General features: G+C 38.2%; 1 protein-coding gene across 1 annotated transcript; it reads right to left on the bottom strand.

Moving 5' to 3' along the window:
- Positions 1-826: 826 nt before the first annotated feature.
- LOC140155659 (lipoyl amidotransferase LIPT1, mitochondrial-like) lies at positions 827-13,140 on the bottom strand. Its single transcript, XM_072178582.1, is given in 12 exon segments — positions 827-1,102; positions 1,822-1,993; positions 2,866-2,934; positions 3,439-3,588; positions 3,894-4,001; positions 8,339-8,415; positions 8,418-8,496; positions 9,088-9,110; positions 9,113-9,261; positions 9,598-9,656; positions 10,027-10,373; positions 13,006-13,140. Coding segments are annotated over 11 exon segments (1,305 nt in total). The 5' UTR covers positions 10,285-10,373; positions 13,006-13,140; the 3' UTR covers positions 827-941.
- Between the last annotated feature and the right edge of the window lie 3,910 nt (positions 13,141-17,050).

The raw sequence follows: 17,050 nt of genomic DNA, 5'->3' as shown, positions 1-17,050 counted from the left end.
ATTGAAATTAGGTGTTCCAAATCTGTATATTTCCAAAGAAATCATCCAAAAACTGTTTAATTAAGTCTTGTGGTATACCACATTCGAGGCTAATTAGACAGTTTTTGGATGATATCTTCCGAAATACACAGATTTGGAACTCCTAATTTTGATGAGAAAAATAGGATCTCTCATTTGATATCAATTTATTACATGAATATCATTAATAAAAACACTGTAGACTTTAATATTGTCATGATTATCACGCTGTATAATGTCAGTAATTCCATAAGGAATTAATCCCATTTACAAGAAACATTTATGTGTTGTTTGCTCATGAATGCTTGAAAGGGATGACATTCTATATTATGTTATACATCAATTTTAAAGAATGCTGTTTTCCAAATATATCAGGTCACCTTCCTTTAAACTAGAATTACGTAGTTCATAATTAAGGTAGCCCCATGCTAAATAAAGGTTTGTAAATACAAATATATATATGCAACAATTATGCAAAACTATACAGCACATCAAACCACATCTATTACCATACCGAGTTTGATGTAGAATTGGACGGCTTGAGCTTGATACATTGTACCTGAATTATGGTCCAGCTAGAGACGGAAGTTGAGCACGATATTTGGAAAATCACAAGGAATTAAGAGGTAGAGTTACTAGGGATCAAAATTTTGTCGAGCGATGCTCACATGTAAAAATGCCCTCTAAATACTAGAAACCAGGACCCCAGCACGCCAGCAGGGACTCTACGCCCTGCACCCTGACTGTTGTTTGGGTTGTCTCCGAGTAGGTTTTCAGATTTTTTAGAAATCCTCACACCCCTGGAAAATTTTCATAAAAGACCTTTGTCTGATCTAATTAACGTTGAGCCAACATGGGCTACTAACCAAAATGAGGTTGGTCCAGCATCACAAGATTACATTGTCCTAACCTAGTTTCACTTATCATGGCAGCTGGTTCAGCTGAAGGTCCTCATGTCCGCTCACACAGTCTTCTATGAGACAACGCAATGTCTCCAATCTGTCACGCACATCATCGTCTACTTCAACATCATTCAAGAATGTGTCTATTACCATGGCAACATCTGTTATCCAGAAACGTACCCCTGTAAGATGAAAAGATTCATTATGTCATTGTGATCGCCGCATAATGCCAAACGCTTGGTTTGACACATTGCACACCTGTCACAACCCATTGACAACCCACTCGGAAATATTGATTTTGAGATATTCTGTCGGTCGGACATCCGGGCTATCTCTAGTCTCGGGCCCAATCTGCATGTGGCTCACGGTTTGTTGCGCATAACAGAAACCGGCTGTGAAGGAGGCTACATAGCGATATTGCTGGAGTGACATTCAATTTCGGAAAAACGACACTTTCGACCATGGAATTTAATTTTAAGTTTGTCAGTATATAAACGGTAAATCAAGTAAGTTTCTTCCACTCTGAAGACTTAGAAACGGTTGTTTGATTCCACTGACTATTTGCGATCGAAATTTACATTACACCAATGACAGAAATCATCAACAAAAATCGAATCACGGACTTGTTTTCACTCGAACATCATCAACCGGAAGTGACGTGAAACGGACCGACAGAATAGTCAAACAAAGGAAATAATTCCTTTTGTTTCCTTTTGTTTTGGAAACTCTTTAATTGCTCTTATCTTTGGAAGTGGTTGCTCAATTTCATTGGGGTTTTCTGCAAAATGCAGCTTGATAAATGCTTTTACTATCCTATAAGAAACTGAAAATTTAATATTTCCGACTGATTTTGCTTGATCGCATCACATAATGCGTGTGGGGGGAGGCAAAATCAACTTACCCTTGAGAGCACTTGTTAATTGTTGTACGAGTACAGAATGCACCCAGTCATAAGGCATATATAAGAGAACACCATCTATGCGTCCTTTGTTGACATGTATGGTAGCCGATACCTCCCTATACTTCTTCTCAACTTGGAATTTAGGAGTCTTCCCGTAGATCCAATCCCAATCCTGTGAGAATGGAAACATTGCAATACAATAAACAAATTTTAATCTTTACTCACAGCAGCCAGCACACAAAACAGTATTGCGGTTTGAATCTAGTCTAGACCCGTTATCGACATGTGATTTCTAATTCAACACTGTGACGGGGAAAAAATACGACAATCGACACGTGTCAAAACTCGGGTTCAGGTCAACTTCGGGGGTAATTTTAGAATTTCTGATGAAAACATGATCGTACGGTAAGCTTATTTGGACAAAATAGCATGGAAATTTCATTTTTTTCTTTTTTGATGAGTGTCGTAAAGTGACGAAAAAGGACAATTTCTTTTGAAGTGTCGGATTTAGGGCCAAATCGACGATAATACGACAATCAATAGCAGGTCTAATCTAGTCAGACGCATTGTTTGTTTCATCCTATCAACCCAGAGATCCAAGCAAAATAATTTCATCACTATGTCAGTGATGAAATTAGTATGTGCATGACTCGAAAAAGTAGGGAATTTGGGAAGCTCCTTTCCAGGAAATGTTGGTGTTTGGAGGGAAATTCTGGTATTGGGAAGGAAATTGTGTCTTTCTTGTATATATAAAAAGATTTTATAAATTGTAGGAAATTTAGCTTGCTTCCCAGGAAATTTTTTCAAGCCCTGTCTATAGACAATTTCATTGCCCGGCAATTTGGAACATCTCATGTTGAGAGATGGCTGCAGGCTGTTTTTTGTTCATTTTTATGGCCAATATGAGTTTGTTTAAAATAAAATCATGTGATTCGTGCTTGATAATTATTTTTCTATAAACATATAAGGCAAAATGTTGTGATTGCCTGAGACATCCTTTAAAATTGTGTCTACGTTAATGGAGTACATAAATTGTTCCCATACCATCAACTCCTCCTTCTTCTGTGCGATGCCTTTCCATATGTGTTCATCATTGGGTGATATAGCATAAATCTGTGAAAGAGAAACAACCGTGACTAGTTAACTTTGGTACTTGGCGTGTGTGGGTCATGGTAAAATGATTCAAATGAGCTTCAAATTGCAATTTGATATGGTAAAATCAGTTACAAGATAAAGTTAACAATTTTAAATTTAGGTAGATTTTTGATATTTTTTGTGCTATTAATTTCATCTCATAATCAAACTCTACGAAAGCAATATTTTAAAAATGTGAACTTTTTTCCATGGAAATCTAGAAATAAAAAATATAAAAAAGACTAAGTTGCTTCACAAAACAAAATAATTGTGCTGAACCAACTGGAAACTAATAAATAGACAATAACAACAAACTTGTTATGTCTTTCTTTTAGCCTTACGCAGCATTGTTTTTGTTATTTACTAAAAAAAAAGTGCAGTGATTTATAGTGCGCTACGCACAGGCACAACGCCTAAACGTAGATCCACAAGCCTCAGCACACTTTACAGACTTAGCTTTACTAGACTTAGCAAGCTTCTCACCTCCTTGTCCTTGTAATATGGTGGGTTGTTAGCATAGAATTCTGTAGCAATAGCTTGGAAGACATCTTCTTGCGATAGACGTGGTTCAGCTTCACGTAGGTTTAGCACCGGGGATCTTACACTTTCTGTTGCATTGCTTTTGACTCCATCCTGTTGATTAAAATTATAGAGAAAATGGAGCTTTTCAATAATTTCTTGTCCGTTACAGTGAGTTAGGCAACAAAGAAAAATTACTGGCAGATGGACTCTTCTAGTAGTTTTATTTGGACAGGATTTTTTTTTCTGGAGGCTAAAATGACACCACTGATATCTTGATATATCTGGCTTTAAAATTTATGTGGTTTTTATTTATTTATTTTTTTTTGCAAACACATTTTGAAAATGTTCCAAATTTTTTCAACAAGTTTCAAATCAATAAATCATGATTTTAATAAAAACTAATCAGAACTACTTACAGCATTAAAATTAAGAAGTGATGTGAGCATCCTTGTGTTGGCACTGTGTAGGAGAGTACAGTGATGATATGCTACGGTACGACTCAGTCTAGCCGCTGAGCCTGAAATCTGCTAAGAGAAAAACATGCAATGTATGCCATTAACATATGCAAGTTATTTCACATGGTATAACAATGTCACAACCACTATAGTACCTAAATTGACAAAGGTTTACATTTTTTTTAAATTCAATATTCATGTTTGTCCAATTATCTGCTGTATTAAGTAAAGATGAAGATGCATATGGCCCATTTCACGGTTAGGCGCCACTTTTGGTGAAAAAAACTTGAAATTTTCAAAATGGATTAAATTTCATTTAATTGGGGTTTTCTTTTCCACATAAGACCAGATTTTCATAAAAATATCATTTCTCAGCTTAAATCTCTCTACTTCTTGAAGAAAATTATAATTTATTATCTCATGTTATGTAATTTTTAACAAATTTGATAAATATTGAGTAGTGAATATTTATACTTTTACTGTCCAATACATATATAATAGATATTTAAAATAAGCAAGTATGTCATAGGCTCTCTTCTGACCAAATTTGGGCAAATTTTGTTGTGTAATGACAAATTTATGGCCACTTACATGTAATTTTTGTGGTAAAAAGGAAATTGACATGAAAAGGTTTACTCAACAATTTTAATAATCAATGAATGACTCTGATATTTCACAGCTTTGATGGTCATAATATGGGTAATGTTCACAAATAATATCAGCCAGTTTGAAAGCACAGGTCAAATTCAAGATTCTTATCTTTGTGCAATTTTGGATGTGACAGATGTCAATGTGAACGGAAACCACACATTGTAAAGCAGAGTATGTTTCAGAAAATAATGATTCAAAGAGTTTTCACACACTCAGTAAATTAAATGGGATATATTGAAACATATTAACCTGTGTTAGTGTTCATTTTAAAACATTGTTTACAATTTATAGAGGTGGATGTGACATTTTTAATTGTGAACAGAATATTTCATTATTATAAACAGTTTGCTTGTCAAAATATAAGCTTTAAAGCATTTCTAACACATATATTTTGATAGATTCTATTGAATTGAGCAATGCTAAAATGTTTTTCCTGACCCTTTATATTTTTGCCAAGCAAAATGTTTATAATACTGAAATATTCCGTTCACAATTGGAAATGTCACATCCGCTTCTGTAAATTGTATACAAAACTGTCCCCTAAAAGACAACAACAAAGCCATGAAATAATCATATGTGACATGTATGAAATAATAAACCTATTTTAGAAAGTCAAATATCATGTTGTTTAAGTATTTTGGCCTAAAAACTACTAATTTTGAGGATGTGACATGTGAACGGAAATTGAAGCTTTTTGAATCTCCTGTCACAATTAAAGAAGGCATGCTGAATTAAAAACTTATTGTGCCTTTTGATCCTCCACAAACCTGTAATGAAATAACTTCAAACTGGCATCCTAGTCCCATTCCTGTCTTAGTTCTTTGAAGAAACTATTTTGGATGTGACAGGTACCATGGATGTGACACATGTGAACGGAAACTTTGAAATGACATCTGCAAGCTAAGTTGATGAAGGAGTTTTCATTAAATGGTGTCATTAGATAGCTCATAGCAGGAGATTTTTAAAAATCAAGGAGAACAAATTCTGCCACTTATTTGTTAATAAATTATACTATTTGGAAAATTAATCGGATGTGACAAAATTGTGAACGGAATTTGTTGGCAAAAATTCAAAATATCGCTGTATCTACGTATTAAGAGCAACAAGTGTAATTTGTTCAACAAATAGTAACAAGACTCTGAACTTTACTAAAACACACTAGTTTGCCATTCATGTAAAGTATTAGTCGATCTATTCCACATTGAATAAGGTACATAGATGTGAACGGAAAATGTCACATCCGAATTCAGAAATTTAAATGGTTCTCATGCTAGTTTAACTGACAACTACTACTTTGTTCATGTATGGCTGTATAGTGCAACTTGTTCATTACATAAAAACAACAAAAGCAGCTGGTAGGCTCAACATAGTAAAAAGTGGCAGCATTGGAAAATAAATGTCTGTTTTAGGTTGCTAGTAAAATGTGGTTTTTGACCACTTCTGACCCCTGTGCACCCTGAAAGATAAAAGCAGAAAGGCCGATTAAGCTAGTGGAGGTAGGCTATACAGAGACAATGAAAAATCACCAACAGTCAATTCTGTAACCCCATTATTTTTTACACACCAGGCCAGATACGTTGAAAATCAAAAAGTGGCGCCTAACCGTGAAATGGGCCATATATGTACCATAGAGCTAAGGCCCGGCAAAAACGAGATCTCGCTTTTCACGCCGTGATTCTCGCTATTAACCAACTATCTCGCTTTTTAAAAAAATTTCCAAGCAGTGCACTTACTATGCCATAAAAGTTCGCCGAATTCCATTAAAATGAAGTTCCAACTACGCCAAGTGCAGAATTCAACAGCATTGCAAGCATAGGTGGAGTGAAAAAGCCATGCAATTACTCAATAAAAACTGTCATTTCATTTCAAATGAGTTCAAGTTTAGGCCAAATATCATTATGTTTATTGAATTACTGGACTATTTTGACTATAAAACATAATTCAAGGTCAACTTTTTGTCACTTTTTTCTTCGATACTGGCCGGCCATCGGCAGGTTTATTTACATCTAAACATTGTTCTGACAATAGAGGGCAGCAAATATTTTTGTGGATTTTTATTTATTTATTTATTTTTTTGATTTTTCATTTTCGGCGTTTTGAAAGCTTCTCGTGCATTTTTTTAGGGAAATCTCGCTTTTCTCGCTTTTCAAAATTTGGGATCTCGTTTTTTACTTCAAAAAATTGCGTTTTTTGCCGGGGCCTACATGATAGAGCTGTATATAGTATATATAATATATAACATACAGCTCTTATGATGTGTACTTATATGTGGCTTCCAGGGTTCAGTTTATCGCGTTTTCGCGTCCAGGACGCTTTTTGAACTGGACCCGGAAAAAGTAAGATTATGTAACCTGAATGGGTCCAGTAGGCTGTGCTTGGACCCGGAAAAAATCCCATCCAAGAAATAGAAAATATCATCATAGATCGTCATTGTGCGATAACCCAGCTCAATCGGCTCACTTTTCATTCATAAATTACATATTACAAAAATCGCTGCAACATGATACACACCTCATCGCTATTTCATGCACAGATATTTGATCAGCGATACAAGGAAGAGGTTGACTGTGGAAGAGGTTGACTTGCGATTTTTTTTCGGATCGTGCAAATATTATGTTACAATAAAAATGTCAACAAAACAGGGTCAATTCCTGGTGACATCGCGAAAACAACCGAGCAAATGTAACAAAATAACCAAATAATTAGATGATTGAAGTAGTGCATGTTATTAGGTAGTAATTGTAGTTCTTTAGGCTAATGAAAGGCGACTCTCAGTTTCCCGTTACCCTACTCCGCTCAAAACAATTTGCTGGCCAAATATTTCATTATTTTGAATAAAATGTTGATTTCTAACAAGTTTAACATACAAATAAATAATTGTGGTTTTATAAATCCCTTTCTGTTGATTTTCAGGAATTTTCTTTGCAGTAGGAGCATGGTATATGGTTAATAATGAATTATTAATGAATACCTACTCAATTCTCTGTCCCGCACTTTTTGATCTGCTCTGATCTTATCCCGTAAAAAATATTGTGAAACTTTATATAATAGTTGTACAATCACCTTCATGTGGTTGTAAACTACATCTGTAAACTACAAACTGTGATTTATCACATATAACATGTATACATGGGTAGTTATTGGTTTACACCTGTAACAGATGCAATAATGAAATGGTATAAAATAATGAATGAATAATGAAATGGTCACCTACACAGTCATGAAAAATAATGTAACGGGAAACTGGGAATTGACTTTCATTAGCCTTATGAGAAAGTCGGCCGGTCGCGCAAGGTGTCTTTACCCAGTAATTTGACTCGACTTGTAAGTTTTGGGTGCCGAATTCAGCATACTTAATAATTATCGCTTATGCCAGTACTGAAAATACATTTCGGGTGTTTCTGAAGTTTCGTACATAAGTACAATTTGGACCCACAAAAATCAATTTGGGACTCGCAAATTTCAACTAAATGGGATCTGAATGGGTCCAGCATAAAAAAGTGGACCCGGTTATTTGAGAGCAAACTGTGAACCCTGGTGGCTTCATGGTTTGACCAACATGGGCTAAAAACTACAATAAGGCTAAAAAAAATCCAAAATATCAGGATTGCCAATACCCCAGTGGGAGGGGAAGAAGGGGGCATTGGGGAAAGACTTCTCAGAGGGCTGTTTCCCCCTTGGCTCATGCTAGCTACTGCCTGTATATTAGTGTGAGTGCCCAGAGGGCAGAGTCACCATGCTATTGCTATTCTCACCTTATAGAAGTTGTTCAGCATCAAGTCATCCCTAGAATTGGTAGAAATATCTAGTTGTGGCCATTCTTCATTCATACATCAACTACCGCCTGCAGATTGTGCTGACGGTCATAGCTTTTACGGTGGGTAAAGAAGGTACAGTTGACATTCCCCAGATCCTAAACAAAATCAACAGCAGTTTTACTATATAATTGTATATCTATTGATCATTCTAGTATTTCACTTTAGAATTAATTCCTATGGTTTTTGCAAGTTACAACTGGTTCAGCACGTCCTTTTTTAACTGTTAAATTTTGTAATCTTGAATTAAATTTGAAACATATTTTTCAAATTACATTGCAAACTTTCGATTATTACATAAATACAGAAACTGTGTAGTGCAATATCTCTGTCAGAGAGTTTAGTATAAGGCGTGTAGCATTTTGATGGATGAATTAACCAAAATTCTGGGCATACATTTGCTTATTTTAAATTATATCCTGGTCCGAATGTAAAGTGGCCTGGTAAATATGAACTATGTGGAAGAGGGATCCCCGACTTGCTTTCGGTCCAGTCCTGGGAAATTTGGGATTTCGGTGTGCCCCGCAGAGCAAAAGTTCAAACTCTTCTATTTTTCCATTGGTGTCAAGTTCCATAGAGCATGATCATCTTTTCCCAATTTTTACATGCTTTTCAGCATCTCCAAAATACATCATTTTATACAATGGAAATAAACCTTTCAAAGTTGTAATAATTTCTATAAATCTTACATGATAGACAGTGCCTCCACCACTCGTCTTCTAGCAAGTTTGACATTTGTCTTCCGCATTTCACGAATACTGCACTCTGTCCAAGGATTCTGATGCCTGCCAATCACAATGCTTGGTTCATTTCGCCATAAAAACAGTAAGTTGAGATGACTCAAGTCCCAATTATCATGAACCCTATGATAGGAATATAAAAACGAATTGATGGCTTTAATAAATTGCATTTCATTTGCAGATGGCCAACACAAAATTAATCCTCTTTTCCAGGTAAAATGTATCTCGACTTGAGATGTAGTTCCGGGCATTTCGGCATTGTGTTTTTTTTGTTGCACACTGTACTGCTGTACATTGTGTTTCTTTGTTGTACACTCTACTGCTGTACATTGTGTTTCTTTCTTGTACACTCTACTGCTGCACATTGTGTTTCTTTGTTTTAAACTACTGCTGTACATTGTTTTTCTTTGTTGCACACTGTATTGCTGTACATTGTGTTTCTTTGGAAATCTTACTTACCAGTCTTCAAATGCCAAGTTGGCAAAAGTGTCTGCAGAAGTTGAAACATACACAAGCCCCTAGAAAAATAAATAAAGAAATACATAAGAAATAGTGGGAAATCTCAACTATGTTCCCGGGAAATTGTGCATTTTTTCCAGCCGTGCTAGACAAGTAGTTATTGATTTATTGATCAAATATTGGTTTTCCCTCATTTTTGACTATAACTCCACAATTGTTGTCGGTGCTGAAATAAATATTTTCAGTGCAGTAGTTGTAGTCCTTGCCCCTATAATATATATATCTTACTTGTCACCAATGTGCTATAATTTTTGCGAAAAATACAAAAATAGGCACAAAATTGGCCAGGGGTGTAGTACCCCCTTAAGTAGAAGTATATCATTGACAATTGGAAATTGCACCCTATTCAATTTGTTTTGCTAGCCTCACCTTCTTTTGTTTACTGCTACTAGGACTAGTTGTTGGACCTGTAGGTCCTACATGTGCACTGTTGGTGTGTAGCTCATTCAATTGTTGCCCAGTAATACAAGTTCCAACTCTGCATTTCCTCTGCCATGAAGCTAAACTCCTGATAATCTTACTACACAAGTTTGTACGATGATGCTCAACCAATAACATGGAAATCTTCTGGAAAGGCACTCCAATTGCTGGTTTGTGACATATCGCAGAGGCAAAGGTGAAGGACATTGTCTCGTTTATTTTGATCCAGATTTATGTAGTTTGCTTACTTCAATTTGAAATCAGCACGCAAGTCTAATACCACTTTAAAAGTGAAGCTGAAACAAGATTATAAAAAAAGTACCGTATGTTTAACGTATAAGTTCTTTGAATACTAAATGACTGTAATACAAGGAGATATAGGTCATATGTTGTTTTGTTTTTTTGTGCATTGGTGATCGGTACCTACATATATTTAAGTCATCAAATCAATTTTTCACTAAAACAAAGTGCCAAAATTTTCAACTTTGGACAGATACATGTACCCACTTTCCCAAAAATTTGCATTGGAAATTGTGTATGCAGTGCAATTATATGCTCACTGTACAAATTCAACAATATGCAGCCACAGCTCATTATAACCCAATGGCATTACCAGCTCAAATTACATCCCACTGAGATACTTGTTATGTAACTGATGTAAGTGGCACCAACATTACCCAATTTTCAAGGGCTTTTTATAAAGTTTTTCCGGGCTAGGGTTTTCAAAGTTTTTCTATGGCAGTCAAATGTTGATGGACAAAAGTAATATGCAATGCATGACCATTTTTCATAGTCCAGAAATTTTTTTCTTGTAAATCCATGCACCGGATTGGTCAGTTCAGTGGATGGGGTTGTAATGTGAGCCGCTCTTGTGTGCACTGTTGGTTGGTGGTTTCCCAACAGTGCAATTGATCATCATTGGTGGACACTGTGGTGGTACCGGTCCATGCGCATATTTTGGGGGGGGCTTTGGGGGTCAAAGCAGGGGTGGCCAAATCGAAGGGCGATGGAAGAAGAAGGGCGGCAAAAAGAGGGCGGCGGAAGAAGAAGGGCGGCAAAAAGAATTGGTAAAGAAAAAAGGGGCGGAAAATTTGAAAAAATTGTACTATACATCAAAATGTGTTGCTTTTGGGGCGCTAGCGCCTATAAATCCTTTTTTTTTTCTTCACTTTTCAAACGACCGTAAAAAAATAGGGCAAGCTGTTGAGTGTTGACGAAGGACAACAAAATTGAATTTTCGTCAGCCCCCCAGGGTAGGGGCGGCCACGGTACGCCACTGCGGTCTCACGCCAAGGTAGTATAATCTCACGCCAAAAGCTGTAAAATGAGTACAATCTCATGCATCGTCAAATTAATTTGTTGTCCCTACCTTCCCCCACCCCGCTTTTCAGATTCTCGAGCTTGACTGAGCGCCGTGGCTCAATGGATCAAAATGAACATTGTAGTCGGTAAAAATCCCGGTAGCCTTTGTCTCACGCCAAGCAATTCCAAAAAGTTGACAGCCCTGGGTGCTAATGGCAACGTGGGGGGAGGGTGCTAACGAATGTGTTGCCACTCGCCAGCACAAGCATCCTACGGCTACGCTATCAATAACGCGTATGGTATAGTATAGGGTGCATAGCATAGTGCGTCGTACATGACCAGTAGTTCCCGATACGCGATGACAGAGTCAATGGCCGCTTCCATGCAGTAACATATTTCTGAACTTGCTGTCAGTCAGGGTCCTGGTACAACCTAGTGGGGATTATGCACTTTCAGTTTCCCACACGTTTGAACGGGAATTGGATTGCGTACGTTTTCGATGTCTAGTGAGCAAATTTCTTCAATATTTTGAGAAAATGATGTTAAATTTTCTATTCTATATTGTTTAGTAATAATGTCTTTTGCCAGCAATAGTATGTTTAAAGTTGTAATTTTGTGTTTTTGATCGCAAAGATCAGATATTTTCGTTCCCGATTCGAATTCTGAACCCTTCGCAAGGGTGCCAATTTCGGCAGAACTTTGAGGATAATTTTGCCTTTTTGGACACTAAAAGCCAGTCCTTAATATACATAGGTACGGCGTAATATAGGACTGGCAAGCGAGTCTAGTACAACCCGTCAGTCATGTCAGTCCGAAACCCTGTCAGTCTGACATGTCTGAACCACCGCTAAAGTCCGAATTTTAATATAAGCTTACTTACCTAACGCTAACCCAAACCTAAAAATTCAGGATAGTGGTGGATCGGACTGGACAGTGTTTCGGACTGACACAATGGACATGGCCCGGGGACGTGGAGACCCTGTTTGACATTAATAATGTCTCTGAATCTGAATCTGAAGAATATTCTCAACGCTTCTCATTCAAAGCCAACCGAGAAGATATGGTGTGCGCAAGAATATAATTTTTCGCTGGCTGATGTAGCTAGCCAGGGTTTCCTTGAATATATTTGTGTCCTCTATGTTTACTATGTGTTCGGGTAGACTGTTCCAATTGTTTATGGTGTTTGGAAAGTATGAAAAGTTATAGTATTAGTAGTTGGTTCTGCCACTTAGTTTCTTGAAAGATTTATTATGGTTGAGCCGGGATGGGCTGCAAGAATGTTCGCGCTGGAATGGCCACCTGACTGCTGTTGATTTTATGAATGAAGTATGCGACAGTGTGAGATGTTTTTGTTATGATCTTTCTGTAGACTAGTCTAGTGACTAGTTCATGAGTTTTGACAATCGTGACCTTTCAATTACATGCTTTATACATAATCATGTAATAGAGTATCAACTTATACAGGATCATTTCTGAAATTAATATTTTGTTCTGGGTCTGACTAAGCTATAGTACTACTTTTACTAGTATTACTATTATTATTAAGCTCCAAACCTTAATGCTGCAAAAACAATTGATATTTTATATTGTCATGTTACAACGAATAAAACTAGTAAATAGACCTACCTGAAACACCATACACCACATAAACTCGTACCTTTTGCATCAAAAATGCGTTCCTTTGTAAATACAGCAGGCATTACTGTACTGGTAGTATATTTAAATGAGTACATGTCATGCATGTGACGGATGGAAAATACCCCGGAAAATTAATACCACTATAGGCAGCTTGTAGCTCTTTAGTGCTTTAGGGCGCACACCACCAAAATCAAGTTTCCAACTTGATCCCAGGACTTGATTTTATGCCCGGATTTTATGACCCCACCCGCGCGCGCGGGCGGGCCCACCCGTCGTAAGCTCCCCCAATAAATCCTGCGTGCTGCGTCTTACGGGCCTGCAGACTGGTTTTGTCAGTATGTTTCATTTATGATTTAATATTGTCAACAAAGCGAGTACGGTATCCGGGCAATAGCTACCTACCAGCAATGAGTCCCGGTTCACCAATAGTTAATTTATTGCCATTTTTAATGAGTCCTTTTTAATATGCAGAAGGCAAATACTAGGTATACTAGTCTCCGGATTTGTAGTAGCGCTAGGCTACTGACATTCCGACAAAGAAATAAATAATTATTGGGATTAGACCTTTTTTCCGGGTCTACTTTTTTCAGGATATTCTTGTTCACCGACTAATGGACGCATGATGATGATGGATGGAAATTTCCACCAAGCGCTAACGGTGAGTAGTCTCGGTCCCAGCCGATTTGTGACAAACCGTTAAAACAGTCACGAAGGAGCACAAATTGATTGAGACCGAGACTACATTGTAATGATTGTGGGACGATTCCTATGAGCATGATTCGTCACTGATCTCTGATCTCTGCAGCAGAGATGTGGCATTGTGGCAGAGATCAGTGTGATGACCCGGTGTGATGACTGATGAGTGATCAATTTCGATCGTCTTCGATCATGCATATTCAGATCTATTCATATCCAGTTTGAATATTTATGAATCTGTTTCCACAACATTCTGCACCAGATTCTGCAATGAAAAGGCCTACATGTAGGCCTACCCCGGACATGTCCATGTAGAGATATGTATTTATTGTCTTCAAGCTCTTCACTGCCAGGCTGAGAATAGTATCTAGGCCTAGGCCTACCTTTTGCTCGGGCCTGGGGGGGGGGCACTTGTATGCTAGTGTAGACAAAAACACAGGTGGTGGTCGCATTGCATTCTCTAAATTCAGTAAATTTTCATCGTCAACCGTGTAATTGAATGGGATATTAACCCGGGGGGGATCACTCACATAAATGGTCTGTACGCATGCGTGACCAAAAAACAAGTAAAGGGGTGTTTTTTAGACAAGGCAAGTTACGCGTGTGACGCGTTTAGGGTCTAAAAACAGTGATTTTCAAGAATAAGGGTAGTTTTCTGAAACTGGACAACTTGTTTAGGGTACCTTTTCAATTTTTTGGTAAATTATGTGTCCAAAAAGGGTACATTTGTTGCATTTTCACCAGCCAAAAACTCATTAGGGGGTAAATTCTACACTAAATTACCTTATTAAGGGGCTAAATTTGCTGGTAGGGTAAAACTCGTTTAGGGGGTGTTTGAAAAAATTTGGTCACGCATGCGTACACTGTCATATTTGAGTGGCCCCCCGTGGATATTAAATATTTTGAAATTTTACGCTTGAAATATCACAAACAAATAGGCTTAGGGGTGGTGCAATAATTATGTGTAGGGGAAGGTGGGGCATAACGGACCCCCGGGGCAAAACGGAACCACCTGGAAAAATAGGCTTTGGCAATACTGCCTTAGGCCTATATGCAAATTATATTGAGGAAGACAAGTATGGCTACGAGGATTTACAACAAAAATAGGGGGCCTTATTATCTGAAACAATCCACTGACATTCGAGCAAGATCGAGTCAAAAAATTACTACCCGTCTGGTGTAAGATATGTAGATGTTTAATGCGCTGAAATTTTACTTCATTAATATCGGATTCCCAAATAATTGTGTATATTGTAAACACGAAGGTATGAGCTGTATTAAGTGCATGGTCTATATGCTACGATGTATTATGCATGCAACCAATTTCTAAAAAATCGGGTATGGGGCAAAACGGAACCCTAGGTGCGGGGCATAATGGAACAGGGTTCCGTTTTGCCCCGGGCGTGTTGTCGCACAAATGGGTTCCGTTTTGCCCCAATCGGACATAACTTGTTTTCACTCAAGGAAATGTAGGCGTTATCTAGGGGCCTACTCGAACATGGTAAACACTTCGCTGAAACATAGACATATAACTAGACCTACAGATAGAATTAATGATTAAAAGTTAACCACTTACTCCACAGAGATGGTAGGCCTACTGAATATTTCTTTCTAATCAAATATTGGTCATACATATTATAGGCCTACTAGGCCTATAAGAAGCTAACCACTCACTCCACAGAGATGGTAGGCCCACTTAATATTGTAACTGAATATAGGCCTACATATAACTAGGACTAGGGCCTACCGATGGAACAACTAATATAAGTTTGCACCCAGGGTGCCGTTTTGCCCCATAGGGGGGTTCCGTTTTGCCCCGATAGTGGGGCAAAACGGATTTTTTTTTGTTGAAAATATTTCTTCATTTTTATAAAAATTGTAAGATTCAAGTTATATTGGTTAATGGTATATTAAAGGTAAATACAAACTTCAACTGAATATATAATTTTTACAGTCATATTACTTATGGTGACGTCACAGAGCATCCTCAAAGTTAAGTGTTCCGTTATGCCCCACCTTCCCCTACCCCGGGGTGAATTCTCAAAATGGTCTGCCAAAATCGCTTGCCCCCCCTCTGGACGTGCCAAAAATCTTTGCCCCCCCTTTCGACGTGCCAAAAACCCTTTGCCCCCCCCTTTTGATGTGCCAAAAATATTTGCCCCCCCCCCCACACATGCAAGATTTTGGGGAACCCGAATTTAAAACCTTAAATTGTCTCATCATATAGTGCGAGCGCAGCGAGCAGGAAATGTTGCATATTTGACGTATTCCTAACGTTTTCCTACGCCTTTTTAGGGCGGATACGCGTAATATAGAAACGGTGCCCAAAATATCTGTGCCAAAAATTGCTTGCCCCCCCCTTTCGACCTGCCAAAAATCACTTGCCCGCCCCCTTTTGACCTGTCAAAAATGCTTGCCCCCCCTTTTGACCTGCCAAAATCTTTGCCCCCCCTATAATTCACCCCCGGGGTACACATAATTATTGCACCACCCCTTAGGCCTATGTTAATAAATAATAGGCCTATAAATACATGCTAAAACCGTTGGGGTTCGATAATGAAACCTAACCGAGTATATGGAAAATGCCCGGGAAAATGCCATAGGCCTACGGCCGGGCGGTTTCACAAGTTGCCGGCTCTATCATGCCATTCGCCGCCTGCAAAAACAAGTAATTTATGGCAAGCCACATCGGTCATACTCAGGCCCGTACGCAGGATTTTTTTTTTGGGGGTGCTGATTTTGAAAAAGTGGACTTTTTTCCAAAGGGGGGGGGGCAATTTTGTGAAAAGTGGACTTTTCCCCCAAATTTGGACCTTTTTTGACCAAAAAACCGTAAAAACATGATTTTTTTGCTCGCTACGCTCGCAAATTCTTAAATTGTGGGACTTTTTGTATACTTTTGCAAATTTGGGGAGGTGCGGTCGCACCCCCGGACCCCCCTGCGTAAGGGCCTGGTCATACTAGGCCTATATAATATGCGAGTTTTGCCCCCGGGGGGTACTCAGATTTGGTTCGGACGGGGGTGCGTGTGCAGCTGAAGCCTTGAAACCCTTACCCATTTTTAAGGGTCATTTTGGCAGAAAAGGGTACCCATTATTAAGGATTTTCTTCCAAAAAGAGACCCATGTTTAGGTTTAAATATGCAAATTTTCCTGCTCACTGCGCTCGCAACATGTATAGGCATATAGAACAAAGGTTTGCAAATTGGGATCCCAACAATTTGGCATGTGCAAGGGGGGGGCAACGATTTTAGCGGGCCGAGAGGGGGGGACAAGCGATTTTTGGCGGGCCGAGAGGGAGGGGCAAGCGATTTTTGGCGAGCCGTTTGGAAATTTGG

Source organism: Amphiura filiformis, chromosome 6 (assembly GCF_039555335.1).
Source record: "Amphiura filiformis chromosome 6, Afil_fr2py, whole genome shotgun sequence".
In the NCBI taxonomy this organism is placed as follows: Eukaryota; Metazoa; Echinodermata; class Ophiuroidea; order Amphilepidida; family Amphiuridae; genus Amphiura; species Amphiura filiformis.
Note: the sequence above shows the minus strand (reverse complement) of the source record. Positions and strands in the feature narration are given on the sequence as shown.